Consider the following 22,387-nt stretch of genomic DNA (forward strand, 5'->3'; position numbering starts at 1 on the left):
AACACCAGCAGTACCTCCACGTTGACAGCTGCCACCCATCCCATGCCAAGAAGTCCCTTCCATACAACCTAGCCACCCATGGCTGTCACATCTGCAGTGACAAGTGGTCCCTCTCAAAATATACCTAAGGCCTCTCTGAGGACTTAGCAGACCGTAATTGCCCTCCCGACCTTTTGCAAAAACAGATCTCCCATGCCTTATCTTTCCAATCACACACAACTCACTGGTAAGTCCCGCTGTCCAGCCACAGAGGATTGTATCCCTCATGTCTCAGTACTACCCAGGATTGGAGCACCAGAATTACATTCTCCACCAGGGTTTTGACTACCTTTGTTGGGCCCTGAAATGAGAAATGTCCTACCTACTATCCTTCCCACTCCTTCCCCAGTGATAGTCCACTGCCCACCGAACGTACACAATATCCTCGTCCATCTCTACACAACCCCTGCTCCCAACCCCTTGCCTCATGGCTTATATCCCTGTAATGGACCTAGATGCAAGACCTGCCCCATACATCCTCCCACCACCATCTTCTCCAATCCAGTCACAAACTTCACCCATTTCATCAATGACAGAGCTACCTGTGAAACCAGTCATTTGATATACAGGCTAAGCTGCATCCACTGTTCTGCATTCTATATGGGTGTGACAACCAACAAGCTGTCTGTCCGCATTGATGGCAACCAAATAACTGTGGCAAAGAAACAATTGGACCATCCTGTTGCTGAGCAAACTTCCCAACATGACTTTCTTCATTTCAGTGACTGCTTCACAGCCTGTGTCATCTGAATCCCTCCCACCAACACCAGTTTTTTCTGAACTGTGCAAGTGGGAACTCTCCCCACAATATATTTTACGTTTCTGTAACCCTCATGGCTTCAACCTTCATTAGTCATTGTCCTGACCCATCTAGCCCCTTCCCTGTTCCTATTCCAGCACTACACAGCCCTCTATTCCACCAATGCACCCAGTGTTATTATTTCTGTCCTTTTCCTCTATCCCTCAGCTTCTCTCCTCTGCCCTCTGTCTGACCTCCCGACTGCACCTGGCTGTCCTACACTCCCTTCACCTCTTCCCTGCTTGCTCCCTCTATCTGCGCTTCACAGTTCCCCACCTTTACTCTGCTATCTTCTCCCTCCCTGCCCCAGCCTCCTCCTTACCCCACCTGATTACTTCTCCCATCACGTGCTGTGTTTGTAGTCTGGCTTCAGCTGCTAGAGACAGTGGTCATCTGTGTGCGAGTTGCACTTTGTTTGTGTATGTCTGTTAGAGCCTGTGTGTGGGTTGCACTTTGTGTGTATGTGTTTTGTCTACTTTCAACAAAGACGTTGTTGGCCAAAAGCTCATTTTGTGACAGTCTTCTTGTTGTGCCTATCTGCGACTCAGCATCTCTGCTATATGGTGAGTAGCACCTATCCTTTTCATTATCTTGTTACATTCCATCCTGGATTTTCCATTATTTTGTTGCTTCCATGTTACTTTGATCCACTGTAATTCATTTCTGAAAGTATGCTGATCCATGCATCTTGTCATATACTCTGATGAAGTGTAAACTATTAACAGGATAAGGGCACATTTGAGAAATTCTCAAACATTCTGGAATAGAACTGTTACATCAACTCCCATACATAGCCCATTGGTGCGCTGCCCTCTTTTGTCACCCAAATTTTTGAACCCACCTCTTGCAGTTCCAGACCGAAACTTGCTTTATGGATAAGGGCTCTGGGGCTGCCATACAGTTTAACTCTCATTGGGCTGCAGGGGTGTGTTGTGTGGTTATAGTGCCATGCATGGACAAGCAGTGCTCACTTTGAAACTTCAATGCAGTTTAAAACTATGTGCCAGACTGAGTCTCAAACTGGGAGCATTTGCCTTTCGCCGACTGAGCATTACTCACGACCTGCCGCCATAGCTTTACTTCTGCCACTTGCCTGGCAAGGGTGAACGTCCTGAGTTTGAGTCTGTCTGATACACAGTACATGTATTCAGTTGAAAAAGATGTGCCACGTCTTTTCCAAACGTCTCTAAGACTTACGTTATAGATTTTGTACAGTTCGCAGAACAGGTTCGAATATCCCACCATGAACGTCAATGCACTTTTGAGCTCTAGGGATAACATGTTGTGCTGCTTCTTCAAATGCCTGTGATTGGTTCCTAATCAATCCAGCAGCGTTCATGATGCGACGAAGCAGTTCATCTCATTTATTTGCCTTCACTTCCTGCGCCTCGGATTTCATCCAACCCCATAAACAGAAATCTAAAGGTGTAAGGTCAGGTGAACTTGGAGGCCAGTTAACACACTACACAGCTAATCAATCCATCACTGGTACGCTACACAATGCGGCTTACCCGGCACAACTGCGTAAACAACGGGTGATTGTACTACGTATGTCACATGACCATAATACGTTACAGGTTGCATAGCATAAACATGGCATGTGCCTGTGCATTGTTTGCAAGAAAATCATGTTACGGTCCAGTTGTATTGCGTATACGTTCCTGTTGTGCACATCAATTTTGCAGAATTAAAGTTCCTTTCAATACCCATACCTCCTTAATGAAGCATTGCAGACCAATGTTCATATAACATTTTTTGTTCAGAATTGCTTATACTATCACTGTTTAAAATATTGACCTTTCCTCCCCAAACGCCGAGGGAAACATTCCACGTGGGAAAAATATATCTAAAAACAAAGATGATGTGACTTACCGAACGAAAGCGCTGGCAGGTCGATAGACACACAAAGAAACACAAACACACACACAAAATTCAAGCTTACGCAACAAACTGTTGCCTCATCAGGAAAGAGGGGAAGGAGAGGGAAAGACGAAAGGATGTGGGTTTTAAGGGAGAGGGTAAGGAGTCATTCCAATCCCGGGAGCGGAAAGACTTACCTTAGGGGGAAAAAAGGACGGGTATACACTCCCACGCACACACATATCCATCCACACATATACAGACACAAGCAGACATATTTAAAGACATATTTGGTCTTTAAATATGTCTGCTTGTGTCTGTATATGTGTGGATGGATGTGTGTGTGCGTGTGTGCGTGTGCGCGCGCGAGTGTATACCCGTCCTTTTTTCCCCCTAAGGTAAGTCTTTCTGCTCCCGGGATTGGAATGACTCCTTACCCTCTCCCTTAAAACCCACATCCTTCCGCCTTTCCCTCTCCTTCCCTCTTTCCTGATGAATCAACAGTTTGTTGCGAAAGCTTGAATTCTGTGTGTATGTTTGTGTTTGTTTGTGTGTCTGTCGACCTGCCAGCACTTTCATTTGGTAAGTCACATCATATTTGTTTTTAGATATATTTTTCCTACGTGGAATGTTTCCCTCTAATATATATATATATATATATATATATATATATATATATATATATATATATATATATAATATGTGTGTGTGTGTGTGTGTGTGAAATTGAATAGTGTCTTTGTATTTTAGGGGACTCACATATCTGCAATTATTAAATGCACATAGTTTCATCTTACTCCTTTGCATTAGGTTTTATAATATAACCCATTTTCTTCCAGGCAAAACAAAGATTCTTGACAAATTACGACGTACAAATGTGCAAGATGGAGAAGCTGGAGGAATTACTCAGCAAATAGGTGCAACAAATGTCCCTATTGATGCAATTAAGGAACAGACCAAACATGTTAAAGGGGTATGTTTGATGTATATTTCAAATATTCTTGAAATTTATCACATCTACTTGTATTTGTCCATGTGTATAATGGAAATAAAAATTTCAGTTCTCTGAGACGGAATTGAAGATACCAGGTCTCCTCATCATTGATACACCAGGACACGAGTCTTTCAGCAATTTACGAAGTCGTGGTTCCTCACTGTGTGATATAGCAATTCTAGTTGTTGATATCATGCATGGGCTTGAACCACAGACAATTGAATCAATCAATTTGCTGAAAAACAAGAAGACACCGTTCATTGTAGCACTAAACAAAATTGACAGGTTAGTGATAATGTTAACTGGGTGAACTTTTTTATAAGATTCTAGACTTACTATAAAAAAAGGTTATGTTGCGTTTGGTGTTCAAGTGGAATTCAATAGAAAGCTGTCTCAGTTAGCAAAGAACGATTCTGTGGTATCTTTGATATGGACAAGTTTTATATAGAAACACATTAAATTAATAGGAAGTGAATGCGGATTTTATTATTTGTGTTATTACTTGTGTGTGTTGACATATGTTCCCATCATATTTCTACTTTAGAATGCTCTATAATACTCTGTATTTCTATATACTCTGACCCACTTCATTGTCCATCTGAGTAAGGCTCTTCTCCTCCTGACTCAGGTAACAAACCAGGCAGACAACTGCTCAACAATAGGGTAAATATATGGCAAGTTAGCTGTTCTCTTCCTCATTACTTGCTCCCTTTCAGCATTTTCCACCTGCATCTATCATCAGCTTTTTCATTCAAAGCATCATAACCACAGAGTCAACATAAGCTATGGCAGGTTCCTTCGCGTCAGTTCATCGCATTTGATTTGTTACTGATTTATTTTCATTGCATGTTCAGAAGATTTTTGCTCACTCAGAAAACCTTTGCTGTTGAAAGTGAATCATTGTACTGTGACAGTTGTCCTTGATCTGTAATAAATGTACCTTAATGCACCTTTGTAAAATACATTCCATAACTGCCCAGAAGTGATAGAAACTTAAAGTACTTGTAGAAAAATATTTCAGCAACATGTTCTTAAATGTTTACCCCTGCTGCTTTCAGAACTTGGGCCGACATTCATTCATTGTTCAAAATAGCCCTTGTACCCTGGTGACCAGGTTTCCTAGGCTGGGGACTGGCCACTGCCACTGACTGTTTCAAGAATCTGGATACATCAGACCTCCGATTATGCAGCCAGAGATGGAACAGATTCCCGCCTTGGCATCTTCAGAAGCCCAAAGCGATCTTAACCTTGATACAGTACAGGAAAACTTGTACTCCAGGTTATGTGTTGACAACTCTGTTGTCTTCTGTTCCAAGTATGTACCACCATGTAGCATTGTCTATATGGATGCATCCCAGAAAGAGAATGCCCTTTGTTGTTCAGCTGTTTTACCTCACAGGGTATTCAAAGTATGCCTCCTGATCCAATTCACAAACTGTGATGCAGAGTTACATGGCATTATGACAGCACAGGAGTGGCTTCACAAGCATCACAGTGCGAGGTTTCTCATCTGTTCTGACTTGGCTCAGTGTGCTACAAGAGGTCCCCCAAATGTATCCAGTAGACCAGTTCATTCAACTCGTACACGATTCCTTACATCTGCTCCAATGCCGTGGAAAGGAGGTGATCTTTTACTGGGTACCTGGATGCATTGGGATACAGGGAAATGACATGGCCGACAGAGCACCCAAAAAAGCATGCTGGGATGGTATTGTTCATCAATGTGCTGTCTCTTTGCATACTATCATGTCATTACCCAACAAATACATCGTGCATCAGTGGGAAACTGAATGGTTGGAGGTGGCGGAAACAAACTGCAGTCACTCTAATTGTTCCCACAGGCGTGGCAGACTTTGTGCAAATAGCACCAAAGGAAAGAAGTGCTGCACACCAGATTGTGCTTAGGACATAATTGTTGAACACACAGTTTGCTCCTCTGACAGGAGGATCCACTACTCTGTGAACTTCGTGGTATGCCACTTTCGGTTTGGGATGTTGTTGTTGTGGTCTTCAGTCCTGAGACTGGTTTGATGCAGCTCTCCATGCTACTCTATCCTGTGCAACCTTCATCTCCTAGTACCTACTGCAACCTACATCCTTTTGAATCTGCTTAGTGTATTCATCTCTTAGTCTCCCTCTACGATTTTTACCCTCCACCATGCCCTCCAATACTAAATTGGTGATCCCTTGATGCCTCAGAACATGTCCTACCAACCGATCCCTTCTTCTAGTCAAGTTGTGCCACAAACTTCTCCCCAAGCCTATTCAATACCTCCTCATTAGTTATGTGATCTACCCATCTAACCTTCAGCATTCTTCTGTAGCACCACATTTCGAAAGCTTCTATTCTCTTCTTGTCCAAACTATTTATCGTCCATGTTTCACTTCCATACATGGACATGCTCCATACCAATACTTTCAGAAATGACTTCCTGACACTTAAATCTATATTCGATGTAAACAAATTTCTCTTCTTCAGAAACGCTTTCCTTGCCATTGCCAGTCTACATTTTATATCTTCTCTACTTCAACCATCATCAGTTATTTTGCTCCCCAAATAGCAAAACTCCTTTACTACTTTAAGTGTCTCATTTCCTAATCTAATTCCCTCAGCATCACCCAACTGAATTCGACTACATTCCATTATCCTCGTTTTGCTTCTGTTGATGTTCATCTTATATCCTCCTTTCAAGACACTATCCATTCTGTTCAACTGCTCTTCCAAGTCCTTTGCTGTCTCTGACAGAATTACAATGTCATTTGGCAAACCTCAAAGTTTTTATTACGTCTCCATGGATTTTAATACCTACTCCAAATTTTTCTTTTGTTTCCTTTACTGCATGCTCAATATAAAGATTGAATAACATCGGGGAGAGGCTACAACCCTGTCTCACTCCTTTCCCAACTACTGCTTCCCTTTCATGTCCCTCGACTCTTATAACTGCCATCTGGTTTCTGTACAAATTGTAAATAGCCTTTCGCTCCCTGTATTTTACCCCTGCCACCTTTACAATTTGAAAGAGAGTATTCCAGTCAACATTGTCAAAAGCTTTCTCTAAGTCTACAAATGCTAGAAACATAGGTTTGCCTTTCCTTGATCTAGCTTCTAAGATAAGTCATAGGTTCAGTATTGCCTCACGTGTTCCAATATTTCTACGGAATCCAAACTGATCTTCCCCGAGGTCGGCTTCTACCAGTTTTTCCATTCGTCTGTAAACAATTCGCGTTAGTATTTTGCAGCTGTAGCTTATTAAACTGATTGTTCGGTAATTTTCACATCTGTCAACACCTGCTTTCTTTGGGATTGGAATTATTATATTCTTCTTGAAGTCTGAGGGTATTTCACCTGTCTCATACATCTTGCTCACCAGATGGTAGGGTTTCGTCAGGACTGGCTCTCCCAAGGCCGTCAGTAGTTCTAATGGAATGTTGTCTACTCCAGGGGCCTTGTTTCGACTCAGATCTTTCAGTGCTCTGTCAAACTCTTCACGCAGTTCATCTATATCTATTTCCATTTCCATAATATTGTCCTCAAGTACATTGCCCTTGTATAGACCCTCTATATACTCCTTCCACCTTTCTGCTTTCCCTTCTTTGCTTAGAACTGGGTTTCCATCTGAGCTCTTGATATTCATACAAGTGGTTCTCTTCTCTCCAAAGGTCTCTTTAATTTTCCTGTAAGCAGTATCTATCTTGCCCCTAGTGAGATATGCCTCTACATCCTTACATTTGTCCTCTAGCCATCCCTGCTTAGCCATTTTGCACTTCCTGTCGATGTCATTTTTGAGACGTTTGTATTCCTTTTTGTCTGCTTCATTTACTGCATTTTTATATTTTCTCCTTTCATCAATTAAATTCAATATTTCTTCTGTTACCCAAGGAGTTCTACTAGCCCTTGTCTTTTTACCTACTTGACCCTCTGCTGCCTTCAATACTTCATCCCTCAAAGCTACCCATTCTTCTTCTACTGTATTTCTTTCCCCCATTCCTGTCAATTGTTTCGGTTTGGGATATTTTGGCTAATTGTGTCGTATATACTGGCATCAGGTCAGCCCTTGGTTTGGCTGGAGATCTGCCCACCATCTTCACTAACACTGACACAAGTGTTATATGGGTTCTGAAATTTGTGAACTGCTGGAGTTTAATGCATGTGGATGCAGCCTTCATGTCCCCCCTCCCTCCAGTGCTCCTCCCCCAATGAGAATGGCATGCTGACTTTTCATCAGAGCAGTGATGACCATGATGTTGAGCACTGCCTTCCAAAATCATCATCATCATATTTCTTTATAATTACAACTGTGGTGAAATTTTTAGCAATAACTACTGTTTGGCTGGGGCCATAATTCCCTGCTAGTTATCAGCTGCACTGCCTGTCCATTATAATTTGGAGAAGATCTCGGAAATGGTTTTTGCTCCGGGTCCATTTGCAACATTAAATTGTCTAAACACTGCACCTTGTTGCTGAAGGACTGTGCTCTAACATGTGGTATTCCAGTACCAGAAAAACGCGCTGTTCAGTGGAATGCACAATTTCAACCTTTTCCTTTGGTACGCTAACCTCCTTTCGTGTTTCAGTGGTGGAACTGATCACTCTTAACTGCAGCGCATGATTTATAGACACTACTTATTGCAGTTACAGTGCCATTGAACTGTTTCAAAACTTCTGTATAACTGCTGTACAAAATTCTTACAGCTCTCACAATAAACATACCATTTCTTGCACTTGTCTATTGATATTAGTTTTCGAGATGCTTAATTTTGAAATCAGGCACTCCTTTGCTGGATCCCCTGTATCTTTGCCTTGTTTCTCTAATCTTCTTTTAACATCTACAAAGACTCAGGTGGTGATTTCTTGTATCCATAATCATTATGTAATTTTTCCATGCTCTTTGGTAGCTGACATATCAAAGTATAACGGAGAAGCAAACTCAACTGACCAGAGTCTGTGCTCAGTAAATGCCATCAGTTGAGCAACAATTTTCATTATCTTCTCTGCTAGTGGTGCCAAATCAAGAATTAAAAATTCCTGTGTATCTTAAATCTACCACTGTCACACATGAATTGCAGGAACTTCCTACTCTATTGTATTTGTTATATGGAAGTTTCAGTTATCACCTATTTTGGCAGTTAGCATCTTTACTTTCATCTTATCTTTCTGCTTATGTTGCCACTTGATTTTAGCAGGTATCTGTTGTTTAAGACACCGATGTTCGGTAGATGTTATGTTGAAGCTGAAAACACTATTTACACAAATATATTGATATTACTTCAGTGATAATTCAGTTACATGTGTCAAACAGTGGAAGATCCAGGATGGAATAATAATTGGGAAGGATAAATTGCTACTCACCAGGTAGAGGAAGCATTGAGTCACAGATGGGCATGCTGAAAACCTGAGCAAGCAGAGATAAGGGAGAAGGACTTTGCCCAGTAGCTCAATATTTTTAGCATTCTCATAGTTGGGTCTCATTTTCATCAGTACACTAGTCAATGCAATGCAATGCAATGCAATGCAATGGAAGTGCAAAATGGCTAAGCAGGGATGGCTAGAGGACAAATGTAAGGATGTAGAGGCTTATCTCACTAGGGGTAAGATAGATACTGCCTACAGGAAAATTAAAGAGACCTTTGGAGAGAAGAGAACCACTTGCGTGAATATCAAGAGCTCAGATGGCAACCCAGTTCTAAGCAAAGAAGGGAAGGCAGAAAGGTGGAAGGAGTATATAGAGGGTCTATTCAAGGGCGATGTACTTGAGGACAATATTATGGAAATGGAAATAGATATAGATGAACATGAAATGGGAGATATGATACTGCGTGAAGAGTTTGACAGAGCACTGAAAGATCCGAGTCGAAACAAGGCCCCGGGAGTAGACAACATTCCATTAGAACTACTGACGGCCTTGGGAGAGCCAGTCCTGATGAAACGCTACCATCTGGTGAGCAAGATGTATGAGACAGGTGAAATACCCTCAGACTTCAAGAAGAATATAATAATTCCAATCCCAAAGAAAGCAGGTGTTGACAGATGTGAAAATTACCGAACAATCAGTTTAATAAGCCACAGCTGCAAAATACTAACGCGAATTGTTTACAGACGAATGGAAAAACTGGTAGAAGCGGACCTCGGGGAAGATCAGTTTGGATTCCGTAGAAATATTGGAACACGTGAGGCAATACTGAACCTATGACTTATCTTAGAAGCTAGATTAAGGAAAGGCAAACCTATGTTTCTAGCATTTGTAGACTTAGAGAAAGCTTTTGACAATGTTGACTGGAATACTCTCTTTCAAATTCTAAAGGTGGCAGAGGTAAAATACAGGGAGCGAAAGGCTATTTACAATTTGTACAGAAACCAGATGGCAGTTATAAGAGTCGAGGGACATGAAAGGGAAGCAGTTGTTGGGAAGGGAGTAAGACAGGGTTGTAGCCTCTCCCCGATGTTATTCAATCTGTATATTGAGCAAGCAGTAAAGGAAACAAAAGAAAAATTCGGAGTAGGTATTAAAATCCATGGAGAAGAAATGAAAACTTTGAGGTTCGCCGATGACATTGTAATTCTGTCAGAGACAGCAAAGGACTTGGAAGAGCAGTTGAATGGAATGGATAGAGTCTTGAAAGGAGGATATAAGATGAACATCAACAAAAGTAAAAAGAGGATAATGGCATGTAGTCGAATTAAGTCGGGTGATGCTGAGGGAATTAGATTAGGAAATGAGACACTTAAAGTAGTAAAGGAGTTTTGCTATTTGGGGAGCAAAATAACTGATGATGGTTGAAGTAGAGAGGATATAAAATGTAGACTGGCAATGGCAAGGAAAGCGTTTCTGAAGAAGAGAAATTTGTTTACATCGAATATAGATTTAAGTGTCAGGAAGTAATTTCTGAAAGTATTTGTATGGAGTGTAGCCATGTATGGAAGTGAAACATGGACGATAAATAGTTTGGACAAGAAGAGAATAGAAGCTTTCGAAATGTGGTGCTACAGAAGAATGCTGAAGATTAGATCGGTAGATCACATAACTAATGAGGAAGTATTGAATAGGATTGGGGAGAAGAGAAGTTTGTGGCACAACTTGACCAGAAGAAGGGATCGGTTGGTAGGACATGTTGTAAGGCATCAAGGGATCACCAATTTAGTATTGGATGGCAGCGTGGAGGGTAAAAATCATAGAGGGAGACCAAGAGATGAATACACTAAGCAGATTCAGAAGGATGTAGGTTGCATTAGGTACTGGGAGATGAAGAAGCTTGCACAGGATAGAGTAGCATGGAGAGCTGCATCAAACCAGTCTCCGGACTGAAGACCACAACAACAACAACAACAACAACAACAACAACTACTACTAGTCAATGGAGTGGTGTTAAATAAAAAGACTTGTATCAGGCTATCAAACAACAACAAATGGGGTCTCTCAGCCAGTGAAGCCATATGATCATTTCATTTTCCTTTTCTTCCCCCCCCCCCCCCCCCTCCCCCCCGCACCTCCCCCCATCTGCAGCTCAATGCCTCCTTGTATTGTGTGACGAAAAGCAATCTATCCTTCCCAATCTCCTGGAACAACTGTGTAACTGAAATCCAAATCATTCCATCACGTAACATATTCTGAAACCACAATATTTCATTTACGTTTGACTGAAAGGTAGTCCATGTAGGGGAGTCGGAAATGAATAAAAATACTGTGATTTTTTTCAGTTTCTCCCGGCGTATTTGTTGCTCGAACCTTTAACGGGTATACTGCTGGTTCATAGTGTCCAACGGGCACAATATTTCGGCGATCAGACATGTTGCCATCGTCAGGTGTGCTTACGAACTGAGCTCCTAAGGGCGGATAGCCGATTTAAATCCCCTCCCCCCGCGGGCCGCTCTCTTCGCCGTCGGCGCCTGTGCGCCGGCAGTTGCGAAGACGTGGGCATCAGAATCTGTCGTAGCGTCGATGAGAGTCATCTTCATTACATTCAATGTAAATTCAGACCTCTAAATATTGGGACAGTGTTATAAGGGAGGCTATCTAAATTCGCACCAGGGAAGATCTTACCAACTGAGATTGTGGCTACAATCTCAGCAAGGCTTGGGACCCGGCATTGAATGTAATTAAGAAGACTCTCAGCAAGAAGTATGAACTGGCAACCAGGGCGGATGTAGTAAGCACACCGACACTACGACAGATTCAGATGCCCACGTCTTCGCGACCGCCAGCGCGCGGGCGTGGATGGCGAAGAGAGCGGACTGCGGGGGAAGAGGATTTAAATCGGCTGTCCGCCCTTAGGAGCTCAGTTCGTAAGCACACCTGACGATGGCGATATGAATGATCGCCGAAATATTGTGCCCATTGGACACTATGAACCGGCAGTATACCCGTGGAGTGTTCGAGCAACAAATACGCCAGGAAAAACTGAAGAATCACATCATATACCTTTACGGGAAGGAGATGTATTGCAGCATGAAGAAACTTGACAAGCTGCGCCACCGAAGATGCCGTTTGCTGAGTGCTTTTGCATTCCTGAAGAGATGTCGTACCGAGCAGATTGTGCCGAACTTTGCTAAGGTCACACATTACATCGATTCTGCAGCAGCCAAGAGAATTAAGAGATGGGCCAGCTTTGCCTTGGTACGTGAGAGGGTGCACTTTACTCACTGCTACCTTGAATACAACTCCCAGGAACTATTTAAACTTCATCTTAAACTGGCCAATCAGTTTAATTCGTGGACCTGAGACTGGATGGATAGTGTTACCTGGACGACAGCTGATTCTGCACATAAAAAGGCCACAGGACGTCAGAATTCAAAATTCTCACGTCTCTCGGATAAACCATCGCTGGAGGCACCATGCAAGATGATCATCAATCTCACTGACATGGAGCTGTCTCATGAGGCGGTTTCGGTTCTGGAGAAGGGACTCAACTTTCAGAGCAGTGGAACAGGTTGCAGCGCGATTACCAACTGAAGCAGCAGAAGAAGTGCGTGGGGAAACATGCCGGGCTCTGACCAGAACTAAACCTATGAAGACTAACATTACCAGTAGAGAGAGGGCGGCCATTTGGGACCTAAGAGAGTGCTCTGAGATTGTTATCTTACCTGCTGACAAAGGCAATGCCGCTATTGTTCTTTCCCGTAAGGACTACATTGAGAAGATGCAGCGCCTCCTAGATGACGACTCCTATAGGAAGATCAAAGCTGACCCCTCGAAGAAGGTGGAGAACAAGACCAGGGCTCTACTCAAGGACGCGGATCTACCAGAGGGGGACGCCAAGAAAGTGTCACCTCAAGGACCTGTACCACCAAGACTTTATGGACTCCCTAAGGTCCACAAAAAGGGGTTACCTATGCGCCCGATTGTCAGCGACATTAGGGCACCTACTTACTTGCTGGCAAAATATCTGGGTGAATTACTTAGCCCCTATGTAGGTAAATGCCCTCACCATATCCGTAATTCCATGGATTTCGTGAAACGTCTCGACAACTTCAGACTGAAAGACACTGATATCCTAGTGAGATTCGACGTTGTTTCACTATTCACCAGGGTGCCTCTACGAGAGACAGTCGAGCTTATTGGGCAGAAATTTGACGAAAAGACCACCGAACTCTTTAGTCATGTCTTGACCTCAACGTATTTTCTGTTTAATGGGGAATACTATGAGCAAACGGATGGAGTCGCAATGGGCAGCCCACTCTCGCTGTTGGTCGCGAATTTGTACATGGAGTACTTAGAGGAGGAAGCCTTGGCGTCATCCAATTGGAAACCTACTTGTTTCTTCCCGGATGAAGTCATGGAAGAAGAGGTAGCCACTGCCTTTATTCCGTACAGTGGCGCACTATCGGGAAAAATCGGCCCTATATTAAAGAAACACCGAGTTAAAACCATCTTCTGCCCACCCAATAAAACACGGGCATTAGTGGGAAGTGTGAAAGATGACCTCGGTTTGAGGAAGGCCAGCATATACCAAATTCTCTGTGAGTGTGGGAAGACTTATATCGGACAAACAGTACGCACCATCGAAGATCGTTGCCAAGAACATCAAAGGCACACTCGACTGAAATATCCAAATAAGTCGGCGGTAGCAGAGCACTGTTTGTCCGAGAAACACGAGATGGATTATGAGCGTACCAAGATCCTGGCTCAGACCTCTAAATATTGGGACAGTGTTATAAGGGAGGCTATCGAAATTCGCACCAGGGAAGATCTTATCAACCGAGATTACGGCTACAATCTCAGCAAGGCTTGGGACCCGGCATTGAATGTAATTAAGAAGACTCTCAGCAAGAAGTACGAATTGGCGACCAGGGCAGACATAGCAAGCACATCGACGCTACTACAGATTCTGATGCCCACGTCTTCGTGACCGCCGGCGCGGAGGGAGGGGATTTAAATCGGCCGCCCACACTTAGGAGCTCAGTTCGTCAGCACACCTGACGATGGTGACATATCTGATCACCAAAATATTGTGCCCGTTAGACACTATGAACTGGCAGTATACCTGTGGACTGTTTGAGCAATAAAAATACTACTTGAAAAGTTTGATGATGCTCTGTACTTCGATGTCGACATATTTGAGGTAAATCATTGCTCCAGAGAACGCATCAGTTGTTGTAAAAAAAATGTGTATGCTAGGGGCAGAATTGGGAAACTCTTCCTTAAATTGCCATTCTTCACCAATGCCTTCAATACTTCCTTCTAGATGCTCATTAAATTTTCATTTACATGCAAGGGAATCTCACTTACTGGCTCACTGAAATTGTTTTCCAGTATTTTTAATGCTCGGTCATTTCGTGTTATTTAAGGGGACTAAGTATGGTACAACTGGTCTGAAAGTGACGTTTTCCAGTTGTCAAATCTTAATAATATTTGATCTATCCTGAACAGTTTGATGTATAATTTGTCAGATAATTTCAATTGGAAGTGTAAAATTTATCACTTCAGAATTAATTCTTGTTCAAGAAATTATTCACCATCATTTAAGATTGGACAGATTCCCATATGGGCGTCATAGGAATAAGTATCCCTTGTGTAGAGAAACAACTTGCAGATTTGAAAGCAAATAAATCACCAGGTCTGAATGGAGTCCCAATTTAATTTTACTGAGTACTCTACAGCATTAGCCCCTTAGTTAGCCATTGTTTATCATGAATCTTCCACCCAGACAAAGTCTCAAGTGACTAGAAAAAAGTGCAAGTGACTCCAGTATACAGTGTGTAAAATTTATGTTGACAAACCAGAATAACTCGAAAAATAAGCTTCACACGAAAAATATGTTTAATCCAGAGTTGATTATTTTCGAGGGGGACATCTGCTGGTGCTAAAATTAGCCCGCTACCCCAGCCCCCTGGGGGTGGGACGGGAGGCAACTTTAAAATTTCAAATGGGAACCCCCATTTTTTATTGCAGAATCAAATTCTACATAAAAAAACTATGTTCATTTTGTCTTAAACATTTGTTTTGATTCTTGGTAGTTGGTGCTGTAATTCAAGAAAATCCATGTTCTCATTTTTGCATGGAAAATGGTTACAGATAAATAAAAAATACTTATTTACTTCGTAAATTTTGATTCGCTAAAACTAAAACTCTCCCTCTCTCCCCATAGGGTGTGGTTTGAGAGAGAGAAATTAGGGTTTTACAAATGCTGACCCAAATACTAATTTTTTTCTGCAGATTCGGATAAGTTTTGTTTGTTTCGTGGTCATGAGGTCACACAACTTTTAATTATTTATTTTAATTTAATTATTTTAATTTTATTTTAATTTAATGTAATTATTTATTTTATTTATCCATAACAATTTTCTACCCAAAAATAAGAACATGGATTTTCTTGAATTACAGCACCAACTACCAAGAATCAAAACAAATGTTTAAAAACAAAATGTACATAGTTTTTTATGTAGAATCTGATTCTGCAATAAAAAATGGGGGTTCCCATTTGAAATTTTAAAGTTGCCTCCCGCCCCATCCCCAGGGTCTGGGGTGGTGGGCTAATTTTAGCACCAGCAGATGCCCCCCTCGAAAATAATTAACTTTGGATTCTACCCATTTTTCATGTGAAGCTTATTTTTCGAGTTATTCTGGTTTGTCAAGTTAAAATGTACACCCTGTATAAGAAGAGTAGAACAGCAGATCCCCAAACTTACAGATCAATATCCTTAACTTCCATTTGCTATGCTCAGTTCAAATATAATAAACTTTCTTGAGACTTATGCTGACAAATCAGCAAGGTTTTGGAAAGCACCGCTCATGCAAACCTCAGCTTGCCATTTTCTCACATCATGTACTGCGAACTATGGATGAAGGGCAACAGGCAGATGTCATATTTCTAGATTTCTTGAAGGCATTTGTCACGGTGCCCTATTTTGGCTGTTTACGAAGGTATGAGCATATGGAATAAGTTCACAGATATGTGAGTGGCTCGGAGACATTTTAGGTGATAGAACCCAGTACATTGTCCTTGATGGTGGGTGTTCATCAGACTCAAGAACATTGTCAGGAGTGCCCCAGGGAAGTGTGATAGGACCACTGCTGTTTTCTGATGTGGTGTACTGTAAGATATCGAAGTTGAGTGTTCTGTAGAAAGATAAAAGACGTCTTGGACAAAATTTCTAGTTGGTGTAATGAATGGTAGCTAGCTCTAAATGTGAAAAAATGTAAGTTAACGAGGATGAGTAGGAAGAACGAGCCTTTTATTTCTGGATACAGTAGTGCTAGTGTCCTACTTGACACAGCCAAGTCATTTAAATATCTGGGCATAACATTGAAAGTGATACGAAATGGAGTGAGCGTGTGAGAACTGTGGTAGGGAAGGCGAATGATCGATTTCAATTTATTGAGAGAATTTTAGAAAAGAGGATTCACCTTTAATGGAGACTGCATATAGGATGCTGGCACATCTATTCTTGAGTGCTGCTCAAGTTTTTGGGATACATAGCAGGCCAGATTGAAGAAAGACATTGAAGCAATTACGAGGCGGGCTGCTAGATTTATTACTGGTAGGTTTGAACAACACATAAGCGTTACGGAGATGCTTTGGGGTCTCGGATGGAAATCCCTGAAGAGAAGGAGACATTCTTTTTGTGATACACTATTGAGAAAATTTAGAGAACCGGCTTTGTAAACTGACTGCCCCACAGTTCTGCTGTTAACCAACAACATTACGCGTAGGGACCACAAAGGTAAGATACGAAAAATTAGGGCTTACATGGAGGCAGATGGGTAGTCATTTTTCCCTTGCTCTATTTGCGGGTGGAACAGGAAGTGAAGTGGCTAGAAATTGTATAGGGTACCCTCTGCTATGCACTGCACGTTGGCTTGAGGAGTGTAGGTAGATGTAGATGTATTAGTACAAATGTAATAAAATCCTGTTGTTCTGCATTCATTTACATAATTATCTCTATCTTTGGAAGTATTCAATCTAGAAGGCTATGGTTTTCAGCTATTTATTCCATCATTTTATGTTCATGTTATGAGGTTGGATGCACTGTGTAAAAAGAAGTGGCAGTATTCCATATACATTTAGTGCTTTCTAAGTGTTGTGTTGTAAAGGTAATAGATAAACTCTAAATACTAATGGAATAGATGCAGCTAAAAACATTAACTCCAACATTATTATGCAACAGCAATAAGATACAACATATGACCTACATTCTTCCACAGGTCATGGACTGATCGTTCCACCTAACATGATCTTTGTCCACTGGGTGCCGATTGATGGCACAAGTACTGTTAAGCTCAGGCAAAGGTACAGAGGAATGATTTAGACACAAAAACAGCATACCATCTGCAGTGATGGGAGCTATTAAACCAGTGTATAGAGATTTAGCTGCTCATGATCTTCTTTCCGAGTGTCTCCATGGTTGAACCCAAAACTTGAATGAGTCTTTCAGTAATGTCATTTGGACCTGCATATCAAGAAAATATGCTTGTAGAAATGAAAACTTATACATGACACATATTCACATTTGCGAATAATGACAAGCATCAGCTTCATAATAGAATGATGACAATGAAAATTTGTGCTGGGCTGGAGCTCGAAACTGCATTTCCCTCTAACCATGAATGTGGTCGCCTTGTGATTAGGCTATCCGAGCATGACTCACGTCCAGACCCCAACTTCCATATGTCGTCAACCTGCACTCGTACATTCATTACGTATACTTCCATACAGGGGAGACACTTTACTTCAAAGTTGCCTGCCCAGTGTCTGCCAGATAAATATGATATTGCAGTGCCTGTGTTGTTCATAAGTATGATTGAAAGTTTCTTTGGACATGCAAGTATGTTATCCAATACTTCCAAAAAATTTCAGGTCTCTATCTGTCAGTTTCTGGAATAATGGGTCATTAATATTGCAGTTTCAACAGTTTAGATATGGGGCATATATACTCCCCTTAAGGGGGCTGGCAGGTGATCAGTTACTGATGTTTCTCGGTATTATAACAGATCCTCTTGATAAGTGAGTATTCTTGTTCTTCCGTTGTGAATTTCACAATATACCAGGTCACACATTTCGTGGTCAGTGGTCAACAATGTGATCTGAAAACTGTAACTGTGCACCCCCCCCCCCCCCCCCCCCCCGCTCCTCCTCCCGATTCTTTTAAGAAATTAAGAAACCCAAATGATTTTATAAATAAAACAATTTTGGATCTCTCGCTCCTCTGCTGTAATTACTGCTTTGAATAGGGGAAAAAAGAATTAAGATTTTGTTCACTCCCTTCTGTACTCTTGTTTTGTCTGGTGGAATAAACCACCACCTATTTTTCTGCACATTTTGACCATTTCATTTCCTAACATTTCTATAAAGAATTTCAAATAGCAAAGGCTGAACCACATATATGACAGACATTGGTGAAAACATTTTTACAGGGTTTGTAATTTGAAAAGTAGTAAGCTGATCACCTCTGAAACTGTTTTGAAGCAGGACTGGTATACAGAATACCTTCTGGTGTTTTTCAAAATTACAACACACAAAAAGAATAGTCCAAATGATTTCATACTATGAGAATTTGTGGAACAATGTTGTAGCAAAACTTTATATTATAAATGTAAAGGCCTGACATACTCCTTTGTATGCTTGGAATAGTCATTGTTTCGATAAACTTGGCCATTGGTAAATTGTCTGGTAATGTGTAAGCAAGTATCAGTATGCTTTAGTGATGTCAGAACACATCATAACGGCCTGTGAATGAGAGTGAATGGGCTAGAAGATTTAGTCTCAGAGAAATGGGTTTGTCATACCATGACTTTCATACAGTGTGTGTTTTTAAAACAGTGATACATGGATTGAACCATGGGGTAGAAAGTAGACATCTATATTTGTTGCTGTGGCACTGCTTCTCTGAGTGGCAAAATGTAGCATTTTCAGGCAAGAACATCATTAGCCTGTCATACAGTGATAGCTGTTATTTAAAAACTATTTCTGTGATGACTGAAGTCTGACAACCTTCATTGATGAACAGCGTAACGAACACCAGGCATGATAGTTTCGGGTGTGTTGGATGCAATGTGCAGTTTTGCCTCCTATGTTTTGTCATATCAACAGAAACCTTATATCAGGGAGGCTTTAGTCTGAGGTGATGTTCTTTCCTCATGCAGCTCCATAAGAGATATTTCAGAAGTATCATGTGCTACCATATGCAGGATGGGATATACAGGAATTGTTTGATCCTGCTTTTCTGGTATCCAAGTCCATCTGAAAAGTTACCCATGCTACATCTCTGTAATGTGGTTTGGCATCCATCAATTATAATTGATGTCTAGTGGACTAGCATACAAGCCATGAGGAGGGATGTTCAAAGGAATATACCCAGGCGCTCTGTGTTTTTGTGTGCTCCAAAATTTAGTCCTTGATGGTATCATGTAGGGGATTCATACAATACTAGATTCTTGGGGTATTAAGTTAATTTCATCTGTTTCCCCCTTAGTGTTGCTATTTTCACTCAGATTTGTGTGTTTATGATATGTGAATGTGACGTTTAATTTTCTGAGTGCTTTGAATCAGGAGTTTAAAAAAAACTTTTTCTTTGCTGGCAGTTTTCATCCCTGTTTTAGTTGGAACTGCATCTAATGTGTTTCAGTAGATGTAACTGACACCAATTGTACACTTTCTTGTATATAGCCCTTCAATTCCCATATTGTATCACACTATTTTAATTTTATTGTGATTCGTTTCAGGTTGTATGACTGGCAGACAATGAACAGAAAGGATGTGCGGGACATCATCAAGGGCCAAGCTGCAAATACGCAACTGGAATTTGAGCAGAGGACTAAAGAAGTCATTGTCCAGTTTGCAGAACAGGTTTGTTGGTGCTTCACACTATTCTGCAAAAGGGTGGCATCAGTTTAGATTTTCTGGCAGTATTTACACCAGTGAATGAGAACACAATTTCCCACAGTGAGATAGAATGCTGCCTGGTGTTGTGGTCACATGACACAGGAAGGAAAATATATAGTTGAGCAGGGGAATCATGCTAGTAATGATGCAGCCCACAGCTGGGGAAATCCACAGACATAAGCAAATTTGACAAAAAGCAAATTGTTATGACACCTGCACCTGAGAACAAGCTTCTCAGAAGTGATGGAGGTGGCTGTGCTGTTCATGTGCTGTTGTGGGGTGTGTGTGGAAAGGGTTGAATGTCAGTGAAACCAAGAATAAACAAAAAGTTGTTGGATGTCAATATTTTGTCAAGGAACATTGTGGTTGGAGAGTGGCCTGCTCTATAAAGCAAGATAGGTGGCGATCTATGACAGATCTGAGAGTGTACATTACTGGTGGACATTGTTGAACATGGGGTTTCACTGCATACAATCCCTATTTTTCCTACGTTGACCCAACAACATTGTCAATTAAATTTACAGTGGACGTGGGTCATTGAGATTGCACCAGTCAGCGGAAACAAGTTGCCGGGTCAGATTAGTAATGTTTGTTTTTACGCTGGGTGGATGTATTGTCCAAATGCATTGTCATCGAGGTGAGTGGCTTCTTGAAACATGCACCACACCATGGACACAGGGCAGTAGGAACAGTGTTGTGCTGTGGATGTATTCACCTGAGCTTCTGTGGACCTGGCAATTATTGGCAGGCACACAGGTCTGTGACTATTTAAATGCTAACAACTTGCCTAGGATGACGTAGAATTTCAGGTCGCAAGAGCACAAAGAACAATCAGATGGCGCAAAAGGTGGTCAGAACAGGTGGTTTTAGACTTGTTAAAATGCTGCATTAGCTTCAAGAAAGTATTGGAATCCTATAGGGGTGTTTCTATCAAACATAAAAGCGCATTTTCCCCATATCAAATCCATCTGATGGATTGAAAACAAAGGTCTAGATGTGGGTTTTAAGCAGTTTCCCACATCTGGTTAGATGAAAACTGGGCTGGTATTCATGTACTGCCTCAGTTACTCGATTCAAAGATGTTCTCTTACTTTGATAAGGTTCACACATTCTGTCCCAAGGGGGACATGATAGGAATGGCATTCAGCCACCCTCTGTCACTAACATTACCACATCCAGAACAATATGCCAACCCTGTGATACACAGGATAAGGCCAGAAAAGGAAGGTACCAGGTTGCCAATAACTATGTACTCAGACAGGGCTGTAATAAGACAACTCCTGATAACATCTTGACAGTGTGCTCTTCTTTTTTCTAGTCTGTACAATAGAAACACAGGTACCAATCTTCCACTCCAGTTGAGTACTACTGGAGGAAGACAGGTGAAAATTATTTTTCCAACAACACTGAGGGATGTAACTGGCCTTCCCCCATACAGGACTCTGAATTTGACATTTGAGGCTCACAAGAATACTGCTAGATGCAATGAAATCCATGCAGTGTGTTGCAGCATCTAATAAATGAGACTGTAACAGTTTCTTCGTAGATAGCTAAGGAATGTTCATTGTGCTGCTGGTCAAGGCCGTGGAATGTGCAGTCAACATCTGGATTTCTTAGAATCAGGAAGCTACTCAATTACTTTCAGTGTTGTTCAGGAGCTATCACTTACTATTGATAACTTACTATTGCTGGAAACAGTAATTCACACCGACATCTTACATGTATATAACACTTGGGAAGCAAAACATCCCCACACAGTTACACAAAAAGGGGTTCGAGAAACAACTTCCCACACTTCCAGTACTCTTATAGTCCTTTCTTTTGATATAATTTTTCAGGTATCAAGATGGTCACACTTTATGAAGTACGTATGAGTAAGAGAATGGGAGACACTCAAGGATCAGTTTTAAGTATTACAAATGTTGTTTTCTGTTTTCTGCCTCCCTTTCAGCATTGCAACAGACATGTGTTAGTTGCAGGTGGTGATAAGGTGGTTGGAGGAATGAGAAAAAACTACCATTTATAAACTATGCGTGTTGCCTAATCATTCTTACAACTTTATTGGCCAATCGGTACTTCCAATGAGCCACATAGTTCTCAGTTTCAAGGAAGTTGTGAGGGCTTCTGGAGCTCACTTTTGACAAGAAGTGGACAAAGTTGCCACCACTACACCTTTCTAGGGTCAAAGATCAGAAAACATTAAATACCCTCGCAGTGCTCTACTTACAGGTCTTGGGCACCTTTATAGTACTGTTTCATGCAATCTCAACTGAATTGAAACACCAAGTTTCCAGGTCTGCAGTACCAGCATAGCTAAAGATTATTAATGTTGCCTGTTACGAGGTGGTTTGGCTACACTAATGCAGTCTTACCTCTGT

General features: G+C 41.5%; 1 protein-coding gene across 2 annotated transcripts in view; it reads left to right on the forward strand.

Moving 5' to 3' along the window:
• Positions 1-22,387, forward strand: part of LOC126253437 (eukaryotic translation initiation factor 5B) — a 432,003-nt gene that overhangs the window by 159,546 nt on the left and 250,070 nt on the right. For both annotated transcript variants that reach the window (XM_049954783.1, XM_049954781.1), the window contains exons 10-12: positions 3,538-3,671; positions 3,760-3,977; positions 19,850-19,973. In XM_049954783.1, coding sequence (XP_049810740.1) covers positions 3,538-3,671; positions 3,760-3,977; positions 19,850-19,973 — 476 coding nt within the window. The remainder of the gene's footprint in view (positions 1-3,537; positions 3,672-3,759; positions 3,978-19,849; positions 19,974-22,387) is intronic.

This window comes from Schistocerca nitens, chromosome 4 (genome assembly GCF_023898315.1).
Source record: "Schistocerca nitens isolate TAMUIC-IGC-003100 chromosome 4, iqSchNite1.1, whole genome shotgun sequence".
Classification (NCBI taxonomy): Eukaryota; Metazoa; Arthropoda; class Insecta; order Orthoptera; family Acrididae; genus Schistocerca; species Schistocerca nitens.